Genomic DNA, 26,984 nt, shown 5'->3' on the forward strand with positions numbered 1-26,984 from the left:
AGGCTTGGAGCCTCATTGAGGGGGTTGGCGAGACCCGGATGCAGTCGTTGTTGTGAGAGGTGGAGCAGGCCTTCCGCGAAGGTTATCTTGAGCTTCGGATGACACAACAGATGGCAACCACAGTTTAGGCCTTGCGCGTAGCAGCAGTGACAGCTCGGGAGGAGTTGACTGTGAGGTTTCGGGAGCTGGAGGCTACCGTGGCATAGACTCAGACATCGATGGACACTTTAGTAGCAGAGAAGTCTGCCTTGCTGATATAGTTGGAAGAGGAAAGGGCATCCAGAGAGCTGTTGGAGACTCGATTGGTCAGTGCACTGGAGAGTGTGGACAAGAAGGATAAGGAGGTGTTGGAGGCAGCCTATATGGTAAAGATTGCCATGGAGCGGCAGATGGTGGTGGAACGGGATCTAAAGAGGAGGACGGAGCAAGTGTATGAGCTCCGTGGGCGCTTGGCGTCCACCGCTACACCACCACCGGTGCCTTCCGCACCCCCTTAGTTTTTTGATTTTGGGTTTTGTACTCCCCATTTATTCTCCATTTTGTTGTAAGTTGCCTGGAGACGACTTTTCTTTTGGGGGGGATGATGTTGGCGGCAATATTGTACACGAAAATAAAACTAGTTAATTAAGTTGTAATTGTCTTGGTTAGTTGGCAACCGAGGGGTGGCAGTTGCGGTGCGACGGTTGGCGCTCGCACCCCCTCGGTATCTTTATATACTTTTGAATGTAACTTGGGAATTACGATTATGAATGGAATAACATCTATTATATTTTATCTGAGATCTATGGCATTATTATTCTGCATTACGTGTTTTATTTGTATGTTTTAAGTTATTCACCCGAGAGGGCAAACAATGATTTGATAAAAGAAATAGTGAACTTTCCATAAAACATTGAAAAAGAAGATTAAAAACATGATAGATTGTTACAAAGCAATTGATGACATTATGAAGAATGGCAGAGGTTATAAAGAGATGAGAAATACTCTTGTATAGAAGAATTCAGACATTGAAAGAAGAAAGAAATCGTGTTCAAGATACTATGGATGAAGAAAGAGAAATAAGGATATGGTCAAAATAATTGATTGATCTACTATCTTATGGAATAAATTGGTATCATAAGATATTGGTATCAAGGAATAGTAATTATAACTTGGTATCTACATGTGGATCTTCAAGATAAGAGGTTGCATATTTTTACTCATGCATATGAAGCAGGCAGTCACAATCTCATGATTGAAGAGTTTGGAAAGTTATAACAAAGAAGAAATGATTGCATTGATGTCAAAGCACCTTGAAAGGAACCTTTAAATTGAACTTTAAAACATAAAGAAAATAATCCACTTGTGCAACAGATCAGCAACAAGGGAAAGTAATGAATTGGTACATGCATATTCAAGATCCTAGATGATTAAAGACTACATGCTCTCAACCCATGCAATGAATTGAAGACATGAAGACTTTAATAGAGATATCATAAGATGATACTCATCTAGCAGCCATGAACATAGAAGGAAGTGTTGAACATGCATGAGACAGTGATGGGATCACTAAGTTCCTATCCTGTGAAACTCAAGAAGATGATGCAAGTTTGTCACCCAAGCAAATCAAGATACAAAGGATCAAGTCATCAAAAAGAGGACTATTAGAGCAAGGAGGAGCATTAAAGAATCCTTGACAGGGGGAGCACTAGAGAATCTTCAAAAAGTGGCAGAAGTATATTCTTATGTATCTGATATGAGTTTGCAAACAGGTTTTTCTAATGATCCATTCATGGGCAAAAGTTTGATGAACATCCCTTTGTCATTGATGTCAAAGGGGGAGAGAAATAGAAAGGGGGAGAGATGGAACAGATGAGAAATAATATGTTGCCATCAATGACAAAGGGGGAGATTGTTGGAATAGTTGTCATTGATGTCAAAGGTAAGATGCTGAAGTACATTGGTAGAAATTTTGTCATTGATGTCAAAAGAGAGAATTGATTGCACACAAGACATCGGGATCCAAAAGGTCTACTTGTGAAGACAAGGTGATCAAAGATGAATAGGGGAGATCAATGAATATATTGGATGATGCTTGCACACTCATTGAACAAACTTGCGTTTGGAGTGTCCAAGATTCATAATGAACTAGAGACAAGAGCAGCAAGAAAAAGTAATAAATGCAGCTCCAGTGTATACAACTCTCGACTAATTGTAGGGAAAAATACAAGGAGATTCTACGATTTTCATGTAAACATTTCTTAATGTAAATTGTGCTTCATTTATACCCTCCATAGTCATTGGCGTATTTGCCACCTTACTATTGATTGTCATGGTCTCTTCTTTGCTGCCAGTCAAAATATCTAACATTGTTGTAGACGGTGTCAATGGGCTCACGAAATAGTCTCCATGTTCAAGTCCCTTTGTCACTGTAGAAGAACCATGCTATTTCTTTGTCTTGCTAACAAACATTGTTTAACTCTATCAAACTGGCTATCTTATTGCTTACCATTTTGTCTTCCGCTCCTAATAGTTTCTCAACAGGTCAGTTCACCAAATGCTAGCTCCATTTCTTTGCCTTAATGTGTTGTCTCTGCCAGATCTGTTGTCAAATAGAGTCACTGCCACTTTGTCCTCCAAATTATAGTCGATGGCAATCTTAACATGGTCTAGAATTAAATCGACTTTTTTGTCTTTAAATAAAGCGCTAATACTTTATTAACATAAGTCACTTTCCATTATTTTGTCTTCATAACCGCTGTTCTTAAACTTCCATTCCTTAACATTGCTGACTTTATGATTTAGACTTAATTGGTTCTTTTAATTGATCACTGCCTTTTCATTGGAATCGCTGCCTTATATCTTATTGTTTAATATAAACACGTTCCTTATAGAATCTCCTTGTATTTTTCCCTACAATTAGTCAAATGCTGTATACACTAGAACTGCATTTATTACTTTTTCTTGCTGCTCTTGTCTCTAGTTCATTATGAATCTTGGACACTTCAAACTCATGTTTGTTGAATGAGTGTACAAGCGTCATCCAATATATTCATTGATCTCCACTATTCATCTTTGATCACCTTGACTTCACAAGTAGACCTTTTGGATCTTGATGTCTTGTGTGCAATCGATTCTCTCCTTTGAGATCAATGACAATATTTCTACCAATATACTTCATCTTACCTTTGAAATCAATGACAACTACTCCAACACATGAAACTACTGTTTTTCATTTATGGACATTAATATGATTTCTTTCTTTCTTTCCTTGTCTGTAAATATTTTTTGCCTTTAGGGATAAGAAATAATGTTTTGTTGGATATTTGTACAAATTAAGAAAAGAGATCTCAAAGCCATGGAAATATGATGGGTTTGATCTTCGAAAAAATATGATAGAAATAAACAAAAAAACAATGGAAATTTTTAACAAGTTTGGGGGTGGAATGTTATTCGTTTATAGCCTTGACCTTGACGGTGCTTTAATTTTTCTCTATTTTGAATTCATGCATGCTCTTGTTTTGCAAAATAAATATTTTCATATACTTCAGAGGTATGTTATTTTAAGTGTTCTATCATCTTTCTATCTAACAGGAATTTTGGCAAGACATTTGATGAACTGGAGCTTCTCATAAATGACATTTGCTTTGTTCCTCCTGCAAGTAGGATAAAGGCTGCATCTTGGGTAAGATTTTTGATATTTACAACATTAAAATCACACTTGTTGATTGTTTGTACGGGAATAATTGGTTTAATTTATATAGACTTTAAACCGCCATTAATCATAATCATATTTCTCCCATTTTAACCTCAAGTAGCATCTAGAAATCAATGCCCAAGCACTTAAAAAATTTGTTGGTTAGATTTTATTTAATAAACATTAGGTATATGTTAATATTTTGTGTTAAAAATCATCAATATCATTACCGTTACAACCCTAATTGAGGCTATGCATCATAAACAGTCTTAAACTTGTGAAGATTGTTTATAGGCTATTATGAAGGAGAGACCAGTGAGAACCTATAATGAATTAATTAAAGACTTTTCTATGATGACGTAACTCCTCAATACAACATAATAATACATACACAATATCATAGTTTACAAACTTGGACTCAAAGATTACTTAGAAAGCCCAAAATTTTGGGCTTGGCAAAAATTCGACGACTTAAAACGTTCTAAAATTTCTTAAACAAATTGATTTTTTTTCGCAAAATTCAATTTCAAAATGTATTAAATGAGTCTAAAAAACCACGAGGAAGTGTTTTCTATTAATTTTGATTCTTGAATACATATGGATTAAATAATTGCATCATCATGCAAATCTGGTCAATGGATACAAATAGCATTATCATTAATGCTATGTAAGTTCTGACTATTATAAATTTGAATTTTTGCTACAATGTTATGCTCAATAAAAATGTGTTGACTATAGTGGCTAGTTGGAGGGACAATTGTGTTAGAACTTGATGTTATTAGGGGTCACACCCTTATAACATTTATATATTTTTTTAATATAAGGTTATAAAACCTTATATATATTATATGCTTTATAAGCATATCCCATTTGAATTAATTATAATATAAGAGCTATTAGATTATTAATTATTTATGAATGGGGGTGATCAAAAAGGTGTGACTAGTGAAGCCACCCTTCCTCCTATATTTAAGGAGGTTTTCTCTCATTTGAGAGATGTGGGAATTTGGAGATTGATAGTGAGGTACATCACTATGCACAAGAGGTATTATTGGTCATGTGGAAGTATTGGAGGAGTTTCCTTAGGTTCAAGTCTATTTTGTTAAAGACTACATTTGTAATTGTTTTAATATAATGATGCTTTATGGGGTTTTTTACTTGAAAGGGTTTTCCCCATGTTAATCTTGCGTAATGTGTACATTTATGCATGAATGATTCTTATTTCATTTATTTAATAATTTGTTTATAATGATTAGTATCCCAAGATCCTAATGTCTAACAAATTGTCATAATATTCATTGTTCAAGGTGTTATGAAGGGTTGACTGGCTATGAACATGTTGGCATTGAAGGGCTAGCATATTTTGAAGAAAACAACAAACAACATATGGCAGACCAATGCCAACTTTCACAGGGATGAAAACAGCATAGAGTACCAAGCTGGAATTGTGACAAAAATAAGATTTTGTACCTGTTTGTAGTGTGGTTTTGGTCACCCACATTGATGATGGGGGGGTGCGGGGGGGATAGATATGACCCCTTGTAATAGGGTTTTGAGGGTTGAGGCGAAATTTTATGTTAAATAAAATAAAATAAAAAATTGACATCTCCAAAGAGAAAATGTAGACAGTTCATAAAAATGAACCCTAATGAGAAATTAAAGTACACTAATAAATAACATTTTTGGCATTTATTATGGTCATTCAACATGTTTGGCAATTTTTAACAATTCGACATGTATTTTTTTAACAAATTTAAATGCTTAGAAAAAAAAAACGAAAAAATAATTTGAAACTAACCTATTACAAAATTTGAAATTCTGAAAATTTCTTTTTCAAGTCACCTAAAACATCTTCATGCTTGCTGCTATGTGTTTAATGGAGAGGTGAATGCATCGTTTTATAGCACAAAAATGTGTGAAAAATGCATCTTAACTCACGTTTTACCTGCATTGGTGTTTTTATCCGTGTTTTTCTTGGATTGGTGTGTTTTTCCTATGTCACGATTTTTCCTCGAGGAATCATTGTGTACTCGCCAAAAAACCTGGCTTGTTTTCACCAAAAAATCGTCCCTCCAAACTTAGGAGTTAAACTTGAAAAAAATTGTGCAATAAAAAAAATAGTGAATACTCGACAACTCCACGAGTACTCATGTGAACTATGTACAACATCACAAAAAAATCAATTTGCAAAGAAATCCTTTAAAGAATCATATTACATTCAAAATTGAAGGATTATATTTATTCCATGGAATGTTACACATCAAAACCTTTCCAATTATTTCTAAGACACCTATGTTCAATTAGAACCCTCAAGAATAGCATTTTTTTATATTTTACTACCCACTTCTAATGATAGGGTCAATCTAATATCAAATTCTCATATTAAGTAATTGAAGGCTAACTTTGCAACCAAGTTATAATGAATTGTTGATAGGGAAATCTATAAATACCATCACCTTACCTCATTAAATGTGATATTCACCTGTTTCTCCCCCCTTTGACTTGTGTTATTTCCGTTCAAATGATGTCAGCATCAACATCATTAGAGAACAAAGAATTGACCAAGCCTGTTCTTTTCAGCATTTGGTAATTCTAGTAATTTGTTGTGCTTGTGAGGGTAGGGCTTACAATATTTTTGATGAGACTTGGAACAAAATTGAGCAAATCCAAAAGTGTTTAATGACCTAGACTTTTAAATAAAATCTAATAATTCATACAACATTCTTTAGATTGAAAATGGCTTTACTTTTTTGGAGACTAGATTAGATGTCTAGAATTTAAATAAAAAAAATGCTTAATGTCAGTAACAATGACTCATTGTTATCATTTTAAATTTGAGCAATGATCATCATAGACTAAAGAAAGGATGGGCTTGAGGCACTAAAGCTTGGCCTTCATATTGGAATATAAAGTTGACAATTTAACCAACAATGTTAATAATATTATGTCATACATCTCTCTAAAAATATAAAACATGTGCCAAAGAATTTTTATTTAAGATGAAGTCACATACCGCAAAGATTATAATTATCCTTGTTAAAGTGGTCGAAATTAATTCTTTGTTAGGATATCACCTTCAATATTATCGAATAGAAGCAAAACATGCGAACTTGAACACAATGGTTGAAAGAATAGCTGCAATTGTGCTACGGGCTACCATTCAAATATTAGAAACAAGTATTGCTGGCTTATTTGAGGGGGCAAATCTCCTCAAGATTAGTGCTTCAATACAATATGAAATCCAGGATGAACTACTATATCATTAGGTAAAACCAATTTTGGATGAATTCACACACTTACTACAAACTTATTACATTAAATAACTAAGTAACCAACCATGAGTATTGCAATGCTCATAATAAAAGGTGAGTGCAAAAGTGTTCTAACATGCCCCCCACACCCCCTTTGGAAGGCCTTGTCAAACTATGGAAATTTGTATTGCCCCCTTTTTAGCAGTCATGAGGCAATTTGTTGTTAGCCCGTTTTGCCATGGTCCCAAGGGCCAACCAAGATTTTATAGGGATAGGTGAAGGATTTGGCCTAGGCAGTTTCAGTTTCAGACCAATTGAAGGTGTTTTGATTTGTTTTCTAGATACTTACTATTTATAGTAAGTCAGTTATGGCTCAGTGACTGGTATTTTTTGAAGCAATTTTGGTTGACAACATTTTGGTGCATTTAATTCTTCATCTGGATTGTAAATTTAATGGGCCATTAACTTTTTGGGCAATAAATCAAAAGTTTCTAAAGTTAAATTTAAATATTTAGCTAAAGTGATTATTTAATGCTGAGACTAATGTTTTAGGGGAAAAATTAAAGTACCCTTTCTTTGTGGAGACATAAGGGGATAATAATATTTTATTATATCATTCATTTATCCCACATTTGTGGTGTCATGGGAAGTGTGCCCAAATGAAGTGATAAATAAGAGCATTTAATGCAGATTTGTTCATCTAGGAAATTGGTATCTTGGAGTTTGATTTTCTGGAGAAATTTTGGCTTTTGAGGATGAAAACCCTCAATGGTGACATTTCCTACACCTGTGAAAGAGCAGGTCCGGGAGACTTGATTTTTGCTTTAAACTAGCAGGTTGGTGTTTGAAGAAATACGATTTTTTCTAGGAATGGCTTAGAACAGCGACTACGTTATTTCTTGGTATGGTAAGAAATTTATTTCCCAGCATTTTAGAAACGTCAGTTAATTGTTCCAGCTGCAACATCTCAGGCCAGAACCCACGAGCCTTTACCAGACATTGAGGGGTTTGCGTTTTTTGAAACTTGGCAGCTAGAACAGTGAGACGCTTCCATGCTAATATTGGCAGACTTGTGATACAGCAAGAAGCGACTCAGTAGAATCAGAAAATTCGCAGAGATTGCAGACTTGAAGGGGGTTTGAACTCCATTCCCTTTGTTAGCCACGTACTGCCATTTTTTTTCTTGGGTGTAACTTCCAGCTTGGCTGTGCGAACTGTGGTGTGAGCGATGGAAAAGAATGGTTGTGTGAATGAAGGAAGCTGTCCAACCTGGGTGTGGTCAAAGTCGCACTCCTGAACTGAAAGCATGGAGCTAGGTAACAGCAGCGATTTCTAGTGTGGAGCGGACACTGGAACACAGGGACCAGCCTTTATATTCAACGAACTTATAACCAGTTTCTTCATTAAAACTTTGGTTGCAGTAATTGGTTATGTTTATCAAATAACTGAATAATTCAATGTTCAGATTTGTAATATCGGGACACTGATTTGTTGGAGGTTTTGGCACCACTATTAATAGTTGATTCATTGGTCATAAATTCTGACTTTAAGTACAACAGTAGTTAATTGTGAATGCAAAACCATGATTTCAAAATGTTTGTGATTTGTTAATTCCTTTGCATATGAGTTCGTATAATGAATGAATGCCTGGAAACAAAGAAACCCACCAGGTTCAACTAAACCACAGGGAAACAAAATCAGTAACTTGTTTCATTCTCCAGAATAGGGCAGCCTATTACAAAATTGCTGTTGAAGTTGTTGGGGAGGTTCCCAAATAATGTCTTCCAATTGCAACCCTCACTACTAGACCAAAACATTTGTGATGGTGCATGACGAAGTTGAGGCAAATGCTAGTCTAGAATAGCTTCTGGCTTTAGGATGTCGGACCCTTCGTTATCCAATTTGGGAAGTATTGAATGAATTTGAGTACCTTCAAACATGATGTTGGGTAAGGAATCCATACCTCCCGCTATCTAGAGGCACGGAAACTGAGATCAGCTTCTCAAAAAACTTCATAGTTCTTAAAAACTATGATTTTGGGAAAAAAAACATAAAACCGTTGATGTGATGTTGAAATCACACACGATTTTCCAAAAAAATTGGAAAAAACCTTTGTTTTTTTATAAAAAACTGTAAAAACCCTCAATGGTTTTTTTTTGTGGAAAAATATAAATCAGAAAACCCAAAAAATAGCAACACCATGTTTTTTGTGGAAAAAAATCAGAAAACCTTCCAGCAGAGAAACAACCCACTATTTTTGTGTGAAAAAATTGTGCAAAAAATGAACAGAGAAACCACGATTTTTGAAGAGAAAATCATGCAAAACCTTCCATAGTTTTTTGTGGAGTCAAATTAGAAAACCCATCTTTGATTTTTGAGGAGAAAATCATACAAAACCCCCCAGTCTGTTCAAAAACTGTACTCGTGGCCATCACGAGTAGTAAAGAAAAATAAAAACTCCTTGATTTTTTTTGGAAAAAATCAAGCAAAATCCTTCCATGATTTTTTGTGGAAAAAAAATCAGAAAACCACAAATTTTTTACTAAAAAAATTCGCCACAAAAGAACCTAAGCTCTGATACCATGAAATGATAATTGATTATTTGATGTTGTAATTAATTAAGGAGAGGAATATTCCTTATATAGAAAATTACGAGACAATCTTTCCATAATGGAAACAATCAAGAATAGAAACACGAAAGACAGAAAGGACACTCCCTAAAACTAACTAAAGATGAAAGACAAATGGAAGTTTCTAAATACTAACTAAATGACTAAGGTGACCATTATATCAATATTACAATATTACTTCAATAGATTTAATGTCCAGCCAAGGGTGATATTTTCCCCTTAAAATCCTACATCCAGCAACCAAAAGGAGAGTCGACCAGAATTAAATTCCCAATGTCTTCCTTTGGCTAGTATTCGATGGTTGGAAACCTTTGATCTACATTGAGCCTTCACACGTAGCTTGAATCAACAATGGTGCCTAGCTGAAACCTTCTATCGCCCCCAAAATCAACGAAGAATTCCAACACCCAACACTTAGAATGATTGGCAATGTGGCTTGAAAATCACAATTGGTCCACCAATCATGAAATATCATGACAAACAACTAACTTTATCTTGCAAATCTTTGCAAATATTCTAACAAATTGTCTTGCCTGCAAGACTTCACAAATTGTCCAATATTTCAGTTCAAGCGTGAAATATGTGTAATTTGACTTGCAATTCCTTTTCCGTGCAAATTGAAACTTTGAATGGATTTCATAGTATTGGTGAGGGAGGATTTTTCACCACCGAACCCAATCTTTGCTATAGGGTTTTCATCCTAAGTTGTTCTTGAACAAACCTGTTCAATCTCCACACCTGTTTTCTCATAAAATATCAAATAACCAAAATGAATAATGAATTCCTTTATCCTCCTATTTATATTCTCCCCATGAAATTTCCAAATAATATAATTGAATTCACTTTTTAATAATAACATCCATAGAGTATCAATAAAGTACTTTTTATAAAGTGACTTAATAATATTCACCTTAAATAATAGTCACTCTATAATTCTTATTCCGCTACCAAGTGATTTTATAGTATTTAGCTCAAATAGCAGATTCTGCTTTGGAAGGCTGGAATCAGAGCTAGGTACACAATTGGGTTGTCCCCTGGTGTGACCCAGGCAACTGGGTCTTATGTGGGTCCTATGAATCAAGATCCATAAAGGACCTAGCCACTTGGGTTGCACCTGGGGAGAACCTAGGGTGAACCTGGGTGGACCCGTGAGAACCCAAGCCCGTGGGTGCCCAAAAACGGGGCCCACAAGTCAAAAAGTGCTTTTTAAAAAAAAAAAACAGTTTTTTTAATGCTTCAGAGGAAGATGAATATGGAGATCAAATCCCATAGGCCATATCAATATCGCTTGTAATTTGCATTTTCATTGTGTCATGATATTTTGACACTTGAATATTATCATTTTTGCAAATTATGAATATGATATTACATTTACGATATATGAATATTTATTGGCAACTATGGATTTATCATTTCTACATGGGAAAGTTACATTGTATGGATTGTATCATTATAATAATGGTAGTGATAGTTTATATTTTATAATTTTGATGTTTTAACATATATATATATATATATATATATATATATAATACACACACATTTGTATATATATATATATACACACATATATAGATGTATACACACACATATATATACATACATATATGTATATATGTATACATATATAAATATGTATATATGGATGTATTCGTGCCCAAGGACTTTTTTTGTAGTTTTTGCTATTCCGTACCCGTAGCCGAATAAGTAACTTAGGTATTTAGTTATTTTTAATTTGGCACCAGACAAACTCAATTAAAATAAAATTTTCAACTGTTAATTATAATTAATTAAATACAAGTTGCCTAAAAACATATTTATTCTTTTTGCTGTGCAAGTTTGTACAAGTTTAACCCTCACATTTTTTTATACACAAAAAAGATATGGGTAAAAATGCCAACATGACAAACACATTTTTCACACTTTTTTTTTTTTGCTATAAAACCATACATTTTCTCTTTTGAGATGTCAATTTAAAATCTAATATACTTTGTAGTTGAATTTTGCAAAATTTTTTTTTTTAAAGAAATTTTAATTTTAGTACTTTCTAAGTTGCTGAGTTCTTGCCAAGTCGAAAATTTTAGGCTTGCCAAGTACTCTCCGAGTTCGAGTCTATGAACTATGCCTGAAAATATTAATTTAAACAACTTATTATAATTAACTAGGTGATTTTAGCTTCGAATGTTTGGCCCGAAAAATCAGGACATTACAATCCTACCTTCCCAAAGATTGCTTGAGCCCAAGAAATCTGAACCTATAGGCCGATACCAATACGAGGATCCGATATCAATCTTATGAATGCTCCACGAATTTTCTGTTCCACTCTGATACAAGTGAAACCAACAACTATCTTTTTGCATCATCATACAAATTACTGAGTTCCAAACCTTGGTAACACCATATTATAGTCTAGTAAGTCACCATCACAAGTTTCCCATCTTAAAATCAATACTGTTGGCAAAGATCTAAATTGTTTCTCTTGCATTGCCTCCCAAATGTGCTCAATGTTGGTGAAGAGAACACAATTATACCAAGGGGGTCGTGGGGGGCGGAAGGGGGGAATTAGTATAATAATAAACTTTTAGCAATACTTCAAAAAACTTAATCAATCACAAATGCAAGATCAAGCAAGTAGAAACACAAGAATAATGCATGATTTACGTGGAAATCCTTGTGGGAGGAAACCACGACAAAATATTGCTGTTGTATCATAAACTTCATACAATCTTTGTAGGAATCAACCCATAAGAGACACTGATTGTTACCGGGAATAATCATTATGTTATGTTGTTATATTATGTTTATGTTGTCGTCGGTAATAATGAGTTACGGCGGTCAGTTAGTTAGCCGATGGGTAGGTAGTTGGAGTTGCGACGGTTGTGTCGCACCCCTTCGGGTATTATATATTGTGTACCTTTTCTTCGAAAGGATCATTTTAGTCGTGTCAGATGTAATGTTATAAGCACTTATTGTACATGGACTGTGGAATTAATATAGAGGCTGGTTATTTAATATATTTCCATTATGTTCTGTGCATTTACTTTCTGCATTTAACCGTTTACCCAAGAGGGCAAACATTTGGCGCCGTTGCCTAGACAAACTCGGGAACGGAAGAAACGGATGGCACACAGACACAATGGGCCTACTCGTTGGTGAAGTAAACTCGGAGGTCGACGACGCGCGGACAGAACTTTACATAGGAGAAGACACGGCAACGCGAGAATTTTCAATTTTGCTCCAGGTAGCCATTCAGACATACGTTCGACGAGAGGCGGCGGAGGCAGAAATCCCACCAAGTGCCGTGTGGACAGCGTTGGAGGATAGCCCGACAGTAAACCGGTTGATGAACCACCTCCCCCGGTTGCTTGCACAGGCATCGCTGGCACAACAGGCCTGCCTGGAGGAGATTGCCTAGGAAGAGCGAGGACAACAAATCCTGCAACGCTACGAAGAGAACAGCCGACGGGAAACGGAACGAGATGGCGCCAGGCCAGGAGGAAATTGAACCTTGTAATAATCCCGACACATTGCTGATATAAATTGTGGCCGAAAGGCAAAATAAAAATAAAAATAATAAAAGTTTTTTTGTGTACATGGCGTGTGTTTGCTGTGTATGGAAGTGACTTATGCCCAATAGACTAAATAAGGACAAAAATAAAAAGATACAGAGTGATGAATGGGAAGTGGCACAAATCGCGTTGAATCTCAGACAACAGATAGAACAAAGATGTAGGCTAAGGCAGCTTGCCAAGGGACGACCGGCCGAGGGGTTGCCCGAAGGGAACCCAGGAGGTGTCACGGAGGTTGCGGAGGCAGAGATAGACGAAGAGAACTACACTGTCTACACTGTTGTAGGGCTGCCAGAAGGAGTCACGGAGGGTGCCGAAGGAGAACTCTACAGTTCGCCAGAATACCACCGTAGGGTAAGAAGCCGCGAAGAGTTGGTGGAACAAACAAGGCGAAGTCTAAACCTGATTGACGCTACCAGAGACTTGCTAAAGAATTTGTCCATTTCAGAGGACAACCCGAGGGAGACAACGAAAGGTGACGGTATGACTGAAGGTGCTGAGGGAGCACAAGGGTACCGTACGGGAGGCAGTTTGTTTGGTTTGGTGTCAGCAACTTTTTCCGGAGGACCCACGAGTGGAGGTTCAGTTGCAGGAGGCGGAGGATCGCCAGGTACACGCACACAAGGAATTAGAGGAGCGAGACCCAGCGGTGGGATGGCGAGTAAACAAAAATTGCCAAAGTTCACAGGGGAGGGCAAGGAAGACCCCTTACGGCACTGCCGTACATGTGAAACCATTTGGTCTGCCAATGGAGTAACAGACCAGGATGACTGGGTACAACAGTTCCCAGCCACGTTACGAGGAGTTGCCATAGATTGGTACTCCGATGTGGACAAGCAAAAAGTGGCCACGTGGGCCAATCTACAAAAGGAATTCACGGGGGAGTTTCGGTTGCTCCGTGATGACAATGAAATTGTAACGGAGATATACAGTACCAAACAAGGTACCAGGGAGACAGTACGAGCATACAGTCGGAGGCTGAAAGAACTCTTGGGTAAAATGGAAAGCCAACCCGCAGATGGATTGAAGAAACGATGGTTCGTTGAAGCGTTGAAATCCTCCCTAGGGAGGAAGATGAAAATTGTACCCCCGACGTCATATGACGACGCTTATAATAGGGCGATGGACCTGGAGAGCGAACACAAAACATCAAAGAAGAAGAAAAGTAATAAATCCTCATCCGAGGATGATGACTCTTCACAGGAAAGCAACAGCGATGACGAGGCTGGCAAACGGGTGCAAGCGCTCCAGAAAGACATGGAGCGAATGAGAAAGGAATTCAAAATAATGAGAAGCACTGGTCGGAACGAAGGGGACATATGGTGCACTGAGTGCAAAGAGGAAGGGCACACAAAGGGTACTTGCCAAAAGAAGGCATTCTGCGAGATTTGCCAAGTGATGGGACACTCCACCAAGGAGTGCCCATACAACATGAAAACCCGAAGTACGCAAATGAACCAGGTGTTGTTCACGGAGCAGGCCACAACATCCGCACCAGCGGGTACCGGCCAACATACTAACACAACGACATCATCTGGAGGATACCGGGACAACAGACGCAGCTGCGAAAGGAATAGCAACAATAACAATAACGGAAGCCGTATCCAGTATGACGCCAAGGGCCGACCAATTATCCAATGTAGGGCCTGTAATCAGTGGGGGCACTTCGCCCGTGATTGCACGAAGGAAGCCACCCCTCAGCACCTCTGCCGTGGGTGTGGGCCAGGCGACCATGAGGACGCAAATTGCCCGCAAGCAGGGGTTAATCTCCTCAACATTTAGAAGGCTGAGAAGACTGGTGAGAAAGAAGTACTGGCGATCACCCGTGCCCAGACGAAAAAAGCCACTTATCTCGACCCCCGTACGGAGAAGGAGAGATTACGGGAGGCAAAGGCTAATATTGAACGTGAGATGATGACCGAACGACGGGACAACGAGGTGGCGAGTACATCATCCCGTACGGAAGCGGAAAATAACATCATTGGGCAAATCTTGCAGATGGAGGTGCCGATAAAGGTAAAAGACCTTCTAGACTCTATGCGACAATTGAGGACTGCCATCCTGACCAATGTGCAAAGAACCGCAGTGTCGAGTACACCACAGGTACGGGTTCCCGCCACCGCATCGTCGAGTGCACCACAGGTACGGGTTCCCGCCACCGCATCGTCGAGTGCACCACAGGTACGGGTTCCCGCCACCGCATCGTCGAGTGCACCACAGGTGGAGGTTTCCGTTAGCCCTTCGACTGACCCGATGTTACTAGCCTTGAGCAGTGGTAGACACCCAGCTGTGGTAGAAATGGGTATCCGTGGGACCATTCTGAAGGACACCATTGTGGACGGGGGATCTGGGGTGAATGTACTACCAGAAGAAACGTGGAAGCGGCTGGGGAAGCCCACCTTGTGGCCACCCACATTCAACCTGGTGGGAGCGGACCAACACGACATTAAGCCACTCGGCTTGTTGATGGCCCAGCAAGTGACAATTGGTACGCAACCATTCTTGTTAGATTTCGTGGTTATTCCCTCGAAGAAGAAAGGCTATGACGCCATCCTGGGGAGAGCGTGGTTGATCAACGCGAGGGTAAACCACAACTGGAAGAAAAATACACTTTCCATGGAGAAGGGAGGGCGGAAATATACCATCGACCTACACACCCAAGATGTTGGCGAAGAGCTCGCCTCTTCGGACTCGGACTCAGAGGACTCTAATAAAGGGGAAGGGGGTCCCGATGAAAGCAAGGGCAAGAACGCGATGGAGCCAAACAATGAAGGGGTGCTCGAATTGGAGGGATGTTCTGAAGATGAGGTATGCTCACTTAACGGGCTCTTCCACTGGCAAATGGAGGATTATGAAATGTTCCAAAGCTACAGGCTCGAAGTAGAGGAACCGGAGCAACCAACAGAGGCGTACCTTCCGGAATACAAAGAATATTGGAAGGGAGACGCCCCAAACCCTGGCAACGTAGATAATCCGAAGAGTGTTGGCAACGATTGAAACCCTGTATGGAAGACCGCAGTCTTCAAAATCTTTATTATTCTTCTTCTTCTTATGTACGGGAAGGAGGTCGTAGTCCCTGTAGAATTTGTGGTTCCAGGTCTTTCGATGGCCATTGAAAATAGACTTGCCACCAACGGGCCCAATTTGAAACCCTACCACGTGAAGCGCAGGGGACCCGAGAGGCCGGACAGACACCCGAGAGGATGGAAGGGGTCCTAAGAGGCCGGGCAGGTGACTCGAGAGGCACCGGACAAAAGCAGGAGACTCTCGAGCGAGGAAAACCGAGAAGGATGAAGGGCAATCCCAGAGACAGGGTCCCGAGCAAACGACTCTCTAAGACAACTAACTTAGGAGATGAGAAAAAAAAAAAAAATGACGACGGCCAGATTTAAAATGATTTGCTGGAGTTTGAAGCCAGGACACTGGAAATTCAGAGTGGGAAAGAAGGGTTTTTGGCATCTTAAAATATCACAGAAATGCAGTGCGCCATGGACTTTCGTATGGTTCTGAGGGTTGGAAATTGGTGTTGGCGGCGGGGGCCCTGCCCCAGGACCCCTCGAGGGGCGCTGCCCCTTGACCCCGCGGGGGCGCTGCCCCTCGACCCCGCTGGGGCGCTGCCCCAGACCCCGCAAGCGGCGCTGCCCCTCGATCCCACTGGGGGTGTTGCCCCCAGACCCCCAGTTTATTTTTTGAGCTACAATACACTTTTTCGAGTTGGGCGAAGGGCATCTGAGAAGTCATGGTAAGTGTGGGTTGTTCCGTATGGTGAGAAAGAAGCCTGACGCTAAGCATTGGCGGGAAGCCATAAGCCGTAGAGGGAGACGGATTTCGAGGTTGCGAACAAACAGAGTTTGAGGGAAGGCAGTGCAGGTCTGCGCAGTTGTATGACATCAGGGAGTTATTCAGTTCAATTTTTAGCCTTTGGGGAGTGTGATGGAGGATTTGAGGTGTCTCCTTGCCTTTGTGCCAGCAGGTTGTGGCCACCTCCAAGCAGGATAGGTACGCTTTGAGGAACTCGGAGTATGTCTTGGTTGGACGTGAGGTTGCCTTGGTGGATGCATAGAGGGCTCGGGAGGAGCTGACCACCAGGTTGGAGGCAGTAGTCGCGTGAGACTTAGTTCAACGTATGCAGGAGTTGGATCCCGGGAGAGCAGCACGGGTGGCTATCGAGGACAAATTGGCTAGGGAGACAGTATCATTTGAGTAGCGGTTGGTGGAGGCTGAGATTGAAAAACGTGTTTTGCAGACAAGTTTGGTTTAGGCACAGGAGGACTGGGATGTCAAAGGAAGCAATAATGGTGAAATCCACACTTGAGCATTGAATGGTAGCAGAAAAGGGTTTTCAGGCGAGGACGCAGCAAGTGTATAAGATCCGGGCCCGACTGGCGTCAGTAGTTCCTGCCGTTCATCTCTATTTTTGTATTAAGTCGTCGGAGTCGACTTCTTTTCTTGGGGGGGATGATGTTGCCGGGAATAATCATTATGTTATGTTGTTATATTATGTTTATGTTGTCGTCGGTAATAATGAGTTACGGCGGTCAGTTGGTTAGCCGACGGGTAGGTAGTTGGAGTCGCGACGGTTGTGTCGCACCCCTTCGGGTATTATATATTGTGTACCTTTTCTTCGAAAGGATCATGTTAGTCGTGTTAGATGTAATGTTATAAGCACTTATTGTACATGGACTGTGGAATTAATATAGAGGCTGGTTATTTAATATATTTCCATTATGTTCTGTGCATTTACTTTCTGCATTTAACCGTTTACCCGAGAGGGCAAACACTGATCCCCTTTAGATGATTCGTAGGCACCAACCCATTGGAGACACCAATCCTCACAAGTAAGCACCGACTCAGCAAGAGACACCAATCTCTCTGAAAATGAGGCACCAACTTCCAAAAGAGTAAAGTGATAAGTGCTTGATCTTCTTCCTGAATCAGTTCTGATTCTCCTCCACAAATCTGCTCAAAAAACTTCTTGAAATCTGCTTATAATATTCAATATTAATTATTCTTAAGTCTGTAATAATTCGCTCTTCAATTCTGCTCTTAGGTCTGCAATAATTCACCTTAAATTCTGCTCTTTCATTCATCTTATATCTACTTCTCAGGTCTGCTCTAGATCTGCTACGAATGGGAAGATATTCATTGAATTGCATGATGATTTGAACCCCAAATGATCTCCTTTTTATAAATGCAATTGCACTCCACCAATGGTTACATCCCTCCAAAACAGGTCGGCCAAGGAGAATATAAAAATACTGTATTTAATTTTTATTTGCATCCCAAAGTGGGTGCTCAAACCAAGGAGATTGACCCAATACATTTATTTTAAGTTAACTTCCAAAGTGGGTGCTCAATTCAAGAGCGGTCAGCCCCAAAAACAAAAATGAAATCTAATTTAATTTAAACCATCTTGCAAGGTTGGCCCTACGAATAAATAAAGATGTATTGTAATGTCCCTACTATTTAGAGATCATTAACCTGCAAAAAAGATTGTTAGAACATGACAAACATATATGTATATATAAGTAATTTGAATTATAATCTAACTTCAATACTTATTTAACATCATCATAATTTTTATCTAATTAAAAGGATACGAATGTCATACAAAGTATGTCCTTAGGCAGCCGTGCGGCTCGCCTTCTTGGAACCCCTTGGTTCCAAGCCCTCCAGGAAATCGAAGATGAGTTCGAATCCTGTCTTGGGTGTAACCTCTTACACCCAAGCCCTCCAAGGAAGACCCTTGTCTTTCCTTGCCTTGGGTGATGCCTTCATCATCCAAGTCCTCAGAGGGGATCGGCCCGACCTTGAGTCCTGTCTCGGGTATAACCTCTTATACCCAAGCCAGCCAAGGAAGACCCTTGCCTTTCCTTGGCTTGGGTGATGCCTCCATCATCCAAGTCCTCAAGGGGAATTGACCAGATCCTTCTCTCCTTGGTTGAGTTTTAGTCAACCAAGTCATATCACATTTTCAGTTCATAAACTTTCCTTGTGTTACATGAATTCTTAATGTATTCTTTAAATTAACATATACATATATCAATATGATTAACCATCCTTTACATATGCAATATATTTCCTAAAATACCTTGTATTCATAATCCTTTAATATGCAAACTTATGTCACAACATTTACAAGATTATATCTTAACCTTATTTTTATGACCAGTGAATATTATACATTAATACATGTATATATATTCACTAGACTACAATTAACATCACCTATTAATGAACCTTACCCATTACCCATTACTCATTTACTAATATTAACTAATATTAATGAACCTTACAATTAACATCACCTATTGATATTAATGAGTGTTACACATTAATTAATAATAATGACATTACATATAATATACTTATATTGTTTAATATAAGAAAGAACCTTGTTTCTTACCTTTCTTCCGCAGTCCGCTCTCCCTTACCTTTCCTCCGCAGTCCGCTCTCCTCCTTCCCCCTCTTCCTTATCGATGAATATCCCATTTTATATCTTACAATTAGAATGATTGGCTATGTTTCAAAAGACATACCCCAATCATTCATAATCGCCTTATTTACTTTATGCTAATCGAACATTTAATCATATAATCGGTTAGCAATCTAATTATTACCGATTAGTTTTCATTAATCATTGTCTTCCCGAACCATAATAATAGTCCGCTGCTGGTAACCTTCTAACATTTATGAGTCAGTGATGCACTAATCTCTTTTACGTCAAGGTTGGTCTCCAATGAAACTGGAATAATCTTTACGTATGTATTGTATTAGTATTGACCAGGGCTAGATATATCCCGTAATCCCTTCTATCTCCTTGTCTTGCTGATAATTGATATTGAATCTTTTACTAATCGCACCTCCCTAAAGCATAACAATTCAATTTTGTCATATAAATAACAATGAGTAGTTTATTATCACTGCCAATAAACACTAAAGCTGATTATCACTGTCTGTTGCTGAGGGGACAATCTCTGACACTTGCAGTCCCTTTGAAGTTTATTTATTATTATAATTGTTTTCTAATTACTTTGTTATTTTGTGAATAATATAATATTATAGAATTTATATTATTATTTGATGAATATTAATATTTAATAAATATAAATTATATATTAAATCTTGTTTATTATTATCATTAAGATTTTATTTAGTTAATTCTATTCATTTATTTGGTTATATATATTATATTTTAATTATATTATTATGTATTATTAAATTCTATTTTAAAGCGGGCATCATCCATTTTGGACTGTTTAGATGGGGATATTTATTAATGTTTGATCTTAATCATTGGTACTTTATAATACACGGAGCTTTCTCAAAGGTAGGTCCTATTACTAATTTGTTCATTCATTGATAGTTTGTGATTACATGGAGGATATAAGTGCTGATCATTACAACTTAATGTTATAATATCGGTTAGTTGAAAGAGATGAAAAATCAGTAGTTAAAACTATTTAATTTGTATTAGTTTTATCAACTTTTACATTACTGAATATGACTGTCTATTGTGAGGGAACAATCTCTGACAATAGCAGTTTATTTACATTTGATTTAATAATAATCTTTATTAACCATAGAGTCATCTTTAATGAGACTATCGTAATTGTTTTTTTCTTCCTATGTCTTTGTATGAGTTCCTTGATACCTTATATTATATATAAAGGAGTTTTCCTTTAGTTGTTCGGTTCTAGAGTTCTAGTATCTAGATAGGGACGTTGCACTTGTTAATGGTTAAGAATAAATTATGATTATAATTTATAATATATAAATTATGTTTATAATATAATATAAATTTATTTTTATTTGAATATTTCCGGAATATTATTAGATATTAATTAAATAACACATTCAATAAAAATTCAAATAGTAATTCATTGTTATTATTATAGTAATTAATAATAATAATTACTTCATTTAGGATATATATAACGATCAAGGAGGGGACATGACATGTATTTATTCAATTTTAAAGCAAATGAAGACTTTCAATTTGAGCATCAAAACTGGTCTTATTTCTGTTTAAAGATCCATCGAATATCTTAGGGAAATCGCCCTGGTTTGACCTTTCACATCAATGACAATAATTTTCCAACAATCTCCCCCTTTGTCATTGATGGAAACTGTTGTCATTTTATGACACCCTTGGTCCATCAGTAAGAACCGATTAGAGATACGATCCATGGACCAGCGCTGCCTTAGTTGATCAAGGAGAAAGAAGAAGAATCATGAAGTGTGAGGTGTTGCCTTGTTCGGAGGAAGTTCCTCCCTTGGCCTTTTCTTCCTTCCCTAGAACTCCAGAACCCCGAGGTTCCAGAGTTCCTTCTTTTTGCCTTCTCTTGTTTTCCTTCTCTGGAACTCCGAAACCCCGAGGTTCTGAAGTTCCTTCCCTTTGCTGCCTCTCCTTTCTTTTCTCAGAACTCCGGAATCCCGAGGTTCTGAAGTTCCTTTCTCTTCTTCTTTTTCACCATAACCAAAGATCTCTCATTTTAGTTGAATGGCCCGAAGTTTGAGTAAAGGCATTTTAAACTTAGAATGAAATCTCACAAAAGGTGTCTAATGCCCGAAATTCATTGTGAGAGAGGCCCGACGTCAGTGAAAATTGAATATTTGTTAAATTAATTTATTTAATTTTTCAAAATGATTAATGCGGGTCAAAATTGATTGTTTGCAGGACGTTGTTGGAACGAACGAGGAGAAAGTCTGAAACGTAAATCGAAGAAGGATCGCGATCATAGCTAGGCGCTGGAAATTGGAGGGGAAAAAGATGTAGGAGCGCGAGGTCGGAACCAAGCATTGGGAAGCGTGCTATTTGTTAAGGAATATAAATCATAGAGAATACAATAGTCTGGTAATACTCAGTGAAGACTGATTTTAATATAATTATGCAGTATGTGTTAATTCTGATGAGCATATATAATAATCAATGTTCAATGTTATATCGACAGTGTTGCTGGTCTTTGAACTACCACGGTAATTGTTTCGTTCCCAGCAAGTGTCGATGGAGATATATGTAGACCAACGGAGGGTCATGTCCACGTAGGGGCATTATGCCACATAGAGTCATGTCCCTACGAGGACATGGCCCTTCGTTCCAATGATCACCGTTTGTTAACAGTAATGATGCTTCAACTTGCTAACCACCCGATAAGTATTGGGATTATCCCATTTTATCATTCTTCGAATCATGTCAATTATATATATATATATGGTAATCGCTTCAATCCGAATGAAGCTATTTCTTAACACTCCCTCTTAGCAAAAGAGGATTGAATTTATGATTAAGTTTAAGAAGCAACAAATTCTCGATATACATATTCGTTTGACATGATCATTCACTCAGTAACACTTAATAGTGAAATGCTTCATATCTTAAGGAGATATAGGATATCTGATATCCAGCACACCGGGACAACAACTACTTGAAGTCTTATCAGATTACAACCTTGATTCTTTTGACAATTGTAACATTTGTCATAATCACAGGTGAAATAATTTCAGTATCATGATATCCGGCACATTCCGGGACAGCAATTTAATGTAGTCAATCTTGACACGATTGTTATCATAATTTATGACATATGATAACAATTCAATCACAACAAATTTAGTATCAAGATTTCCGGCACATTCCGGGACAGCAATTTAATGTAGTCAATCTTGATAACCGATCAGGCTATTGTGAAGGTCGTCACCTTACAATAGTGATCATTACATCACATGGAAGATCGTCACCTTCCATAACACATACATGCAATATTGCGTTCAAGATATTCATGAATATATCAATTACATATGATTTAAAATTAATGTTTAGAAATTTCCATTATAATTTAGTCATACCAAGTTTACCTCTAAAGTACTCTACTTTCAACTTTGTGAGAGGTTTGGTGAATATGTCGGCACTTTGCTCTTCAGTGCTGATGTAGGTCAATTTGATGACATCTCTATCTACCATATCTCTTATGTAGTGATATGGGATTTCTATATGCTTGGATCGATTGTGAAAAACTGGATTTACAGAAAGTTTGATGCAACTTTGATTATCACAGTGAATCACAATGGGTTTTAGGGGCTTCCCAAATAGTCCAACTAGTAATTTCCTTAACTAGACTACCTCGCGTGCTCCCATGGAAGCAACTATATATTCGGCTTCAGTGGAACTTTGAGCAACTGTTGACTGTTTTCTACTAAACCAGGATATCATAGCTGATCCAAGACTAAAGCAACATCCTGTTGTACTTTTACGATCAATGGAACTTCCTGCCCATTCGGAATCAGAATACCCTCGGAGTTGTAGCTCAATGTTTTTATACTTCAGGCCAAGTCCAATAGTGCCACACAAGTATCTCAGAATATGTTTAGCTGCCATTAGGTGAATTTTCTTAGGTTCACACATGAGTTGACTCAACACATTGGTAGCGTAACAAATATTAGGGCGAGTATTTACCAGATACATGAGAGATCCAATAATCTGCCTATAGTATGTAGGATCTGTAGGTTTTGAGTCTAGTGCTTTACTTTTGAGCTTATGAAGATTTGTTTCCATTGGGATAGATAGAGGCTTACAATCTATCATACCAAATTTGGTCAGGATATCAGTGGTGTATTTTCCTTGATTTAGGAAAATGTAGTTCTCTTTTTGCCATACTTCTAGCCCAAAAAATATTGTAGTAGACCTAAATCCTTCATATCGAATTGAGCCACAAGATCTTGTTTGCATTTTGCAATGAGGTGATCTTCTCCTGTTATTAATAAGTCATCAACATAAAGAACAAGTATTAACATGTCACCATCCAATATTTTGAAGTATATGTTGGAGTTTGCTTCATTTTTTGAATATCCTAGTTTGGATAAGTAACTATCTATTCTTCCGTACCATGCCCTGGGAGCTTGCTTAAGGCCGTAGAGAGCCATTTTTAGTCTACACACATAGAGTTTTTTTATCATGTGTAGCAAAGCCTTTAGGTTATTCTATATGAACTTCTGCCACAAGAACTCCATTCAAAAAAGCGGTCTTCACATCCATTTGGTGTATCTTCCACCCTTTGGACGCTGCAATGGCAATGATGGTTCTTACAGAAGTATATCGGGCAACTGGAGCAAAAGTCTCTTTGTAATCAATTCCTGCCTTTTGAGAGAACCCCCTGGCAACGAATCTGGCTTTGTGTTTTTCAATACTACCATCTGGTGCATATTTGATTTTGAATAACCACTTTGATGAGACAACTGATTTGTCTCTTGGTCTAGGTACAATGTCCCAAACATCATTTTTTAAGATAGATTGGACAAGTTCTAGTACAACTTTTGATTTGTGCTCACTTGAGGGAAAGGACCCTTTTGAGTTCTTCCCTAGAGCACATCCTTTACAAGTTCCAACATGATCAAATTTTAGATTTGGTAATCCTGTGGCAATCTTTCCTATAGAAGGTAGGGCACTAAATCGAAGATGTCCTAATCTGCTATGCCAAATTTCATTAGAGTTTGATACTTCCAGATTTAGTGCTTGTTTTTGAATATTACATAATTTGTATAAACTACCATCTCTAGATCCTATAGGAATAGCATTCTTTATATTAGAATTTTTAGGCCGGAGTAGGACTTTATCTTCATGGAAGGTAACCCGATATCCTTGATTAGCTAGTCCTGAAATGGAGACCAAATTCCTTTTGGTACCTGGTACAAAAAGAACATCTTTCAATTGAAGGGTAACTCCTGTTCTTAATTGAATTGAGCAGGTCCCAATTCCTTTCACTGGATAGGTAGAATTGTCTCCTATTGTAACTTCTTCAGTTGAGTGGCCTTCTAAGGTTTCGAATTGTTTCCGGTTATGTGTCGAGAGGCTCCACTGTCGATGATCCACATATGCTTGTTTGAGTTTAGTTCACTTGATAAGGCTAGGAAAAATAGAGGATTATCTACTTCCTTGACTTCAGCTATGGTTGCTTGAGCTTTATTTCTTTCTGGACAGAATCTGTGTGTGTGTCCAAATTTATCACACTTGTAGCATTGAATCTTGGAGAAATCTTTGCTTTTGTGGTTATTTCCTCTCTTCCGTTTGAACTTCCTTTTCTTTTCTTTGTTGCTTGTGTTAGCATGTAGTGCTTGAATTTCTCCCTCTTTGTTAGGACCCAATCCTCTTGTGATTAGCCGAGATTCTTCTTGAGTGCAATCATTCTTGAGTTGATCGAATTTTGGTAGTGTCAGACGAGCACTAATGCCTTGAATAAAGGATTCCCAACTGGATGGTAATCCCTTAATTTCTATTAGAGATAGCTCCAAGTCATCTACATTATTTCCAATAGATGATAATTGGTCCTTTAACTCTGAAATCCTCATGAAATAAGAAGTAATTGATTCTCCTTTGTTCTTGTAGATATGCATTAATTGCTGCTTTAAGGTGAGCAACCTGCTTGCATTATTTATTTCATATGAGTTTGAAATGGTCTTGAACATATCATAAGCTGTAGTAAGTTTTGAGATGGTGGGAAGAATGTGATCTTTAACAACATCAATTATGATTTTCTTAGATTTGTTATTGTGTCTTTTCCAGGTTGTTTTCTCTGGCTCGTCTTCAGGCATCTTAGTGTCTTCTTCTATGTATATATCTAATTCGAGTTCTTGAAGAATTGTTGTTATTCGAATTCTCCAAGAGACAAAGTTGGATGCGCCTTCAAGTATATCCTCCACTCTAATGCTGTTCACCATGATTGCTTTCCTTTGATTCTTAATGCAAGTCAGAAAAGAGTTGTGTTTTATTTTTATTTTTTTTATTGTTTCTTTACCAACGTGGCTTTGATATCATGTTAAGGAATATAAATGATAGATAGAGAGTACAACAGTTTGGTAATACGCAGTGAAGACAGATTTTAATATAATTACTACAGTGAGTATGTGTTAATTCTGATGAGCATATATAATAATCAACGTTCAATGTTATATCGACAGTGTTGCTGGTCTTTGAACTGCCACGGTAATTGTTTCGTTCCTAGCAAGTGTCGATGGACATATATGTAGACCAACAGAGGGTCATGTCCACGTAGAGTCATGTCCCTATGGGGACATGGCCCTTCATTCCAATGATCACTGTTTGTTAACAGTGATGATGCTTCGACTTGCTAACCACCCGATATATATATATATATATATATATATATATATATATATATATGATGCTTCGACTTGCTAACCACCCGATATATATATATATATGATGCTTCGACTTGCTAACCACCCGATATATATATATATATATATGTATGGTAATCGCTTCAATCCGGATGAAGCTATTTCTTAACACTGTTGGACCCCAAGTTGAAGTCCACCACCAAGACTAAAGACCGAAGAACATTCAGAATGCTACTCGAATTATGCATTCTCAAGAAATGCACAACTGGATTTAATTCCAGAAATTCAGTTCTAAAAACTGAAATTGTTTTATTGTAAAATTGCCTACGGGCCCCACTCAAGATATTTTGAAACAAAGGGGAAACGGGTCAGCTATGGTCAGTTATGTCCAACCACTGGATAGACCCAAATTTAATCCAAACAGTTGTAGGCAGTTGAGAGGGTGGTTGGGTGGATGACTGAGAGTTTAATAGGCATGGGTTAAAACTGCCAGCTTCTAGAAGGCAGGTTGCAACCCTTAGATGCAACCAATCCTGCCCTTCGATTCAAAATTGTAAATTCTATAAAAGGCAGAGGCCTTTCTTGTGTTAGGGTTAGAGAGACTTTAGTTAGAATTTTGTAGTGGGATTTTAGAAGTTAGAATAGGCTAGATTGTAGAAGGTTACATTTTAGTAGCATAGAGATGCTGTAGAAATTGTTGTAATGGCAGTTGAAGCAAATATAT

At 37.9% G+C, this 26,984-nt stretch overlaps 1 protein-coding gene across 5 annotated transcripts in view; it reads left to right on the forward strand.

Annotated features, from left to right (window-relative positions):
- Positions 1-26,984, forward strand: part of LOC131038459 (pentatricopeptide repeat-containing protein At4g21190) — a 322,788-nt gene that overhangs the window by 71,880 nt on the left and 223,924 nt on the right. For all 5 annotated transcript variants that reach the window (XM_057970898.2, XM_057970899.2, XM_059210108.1 and 2 more), the window contains one exon: positions 3,574-3,664. In XM_057970898.2, the coding sequence (XP_057826881.1) occupies positions 3,574-3,664 (91 nt within the window). The remainder of the gene's footprint in view (positions 1-3,573; positions 3,665-26,984) is intronic.

The sequence above is a fragment of the Cryptomeria japonica genome, chromosome 8, assembly GCF_030272615.1.
Source record: "Cryptomeria japonica chromosome 8, Sugi_1.0, whole genome shotgun sequence".
NCBI lineage: Eukaryota > Viridiplantae > Streptophyta > Pinopsida > Cupressales > Cupressaceae > Cryptomeria > Cryptomeria japonica.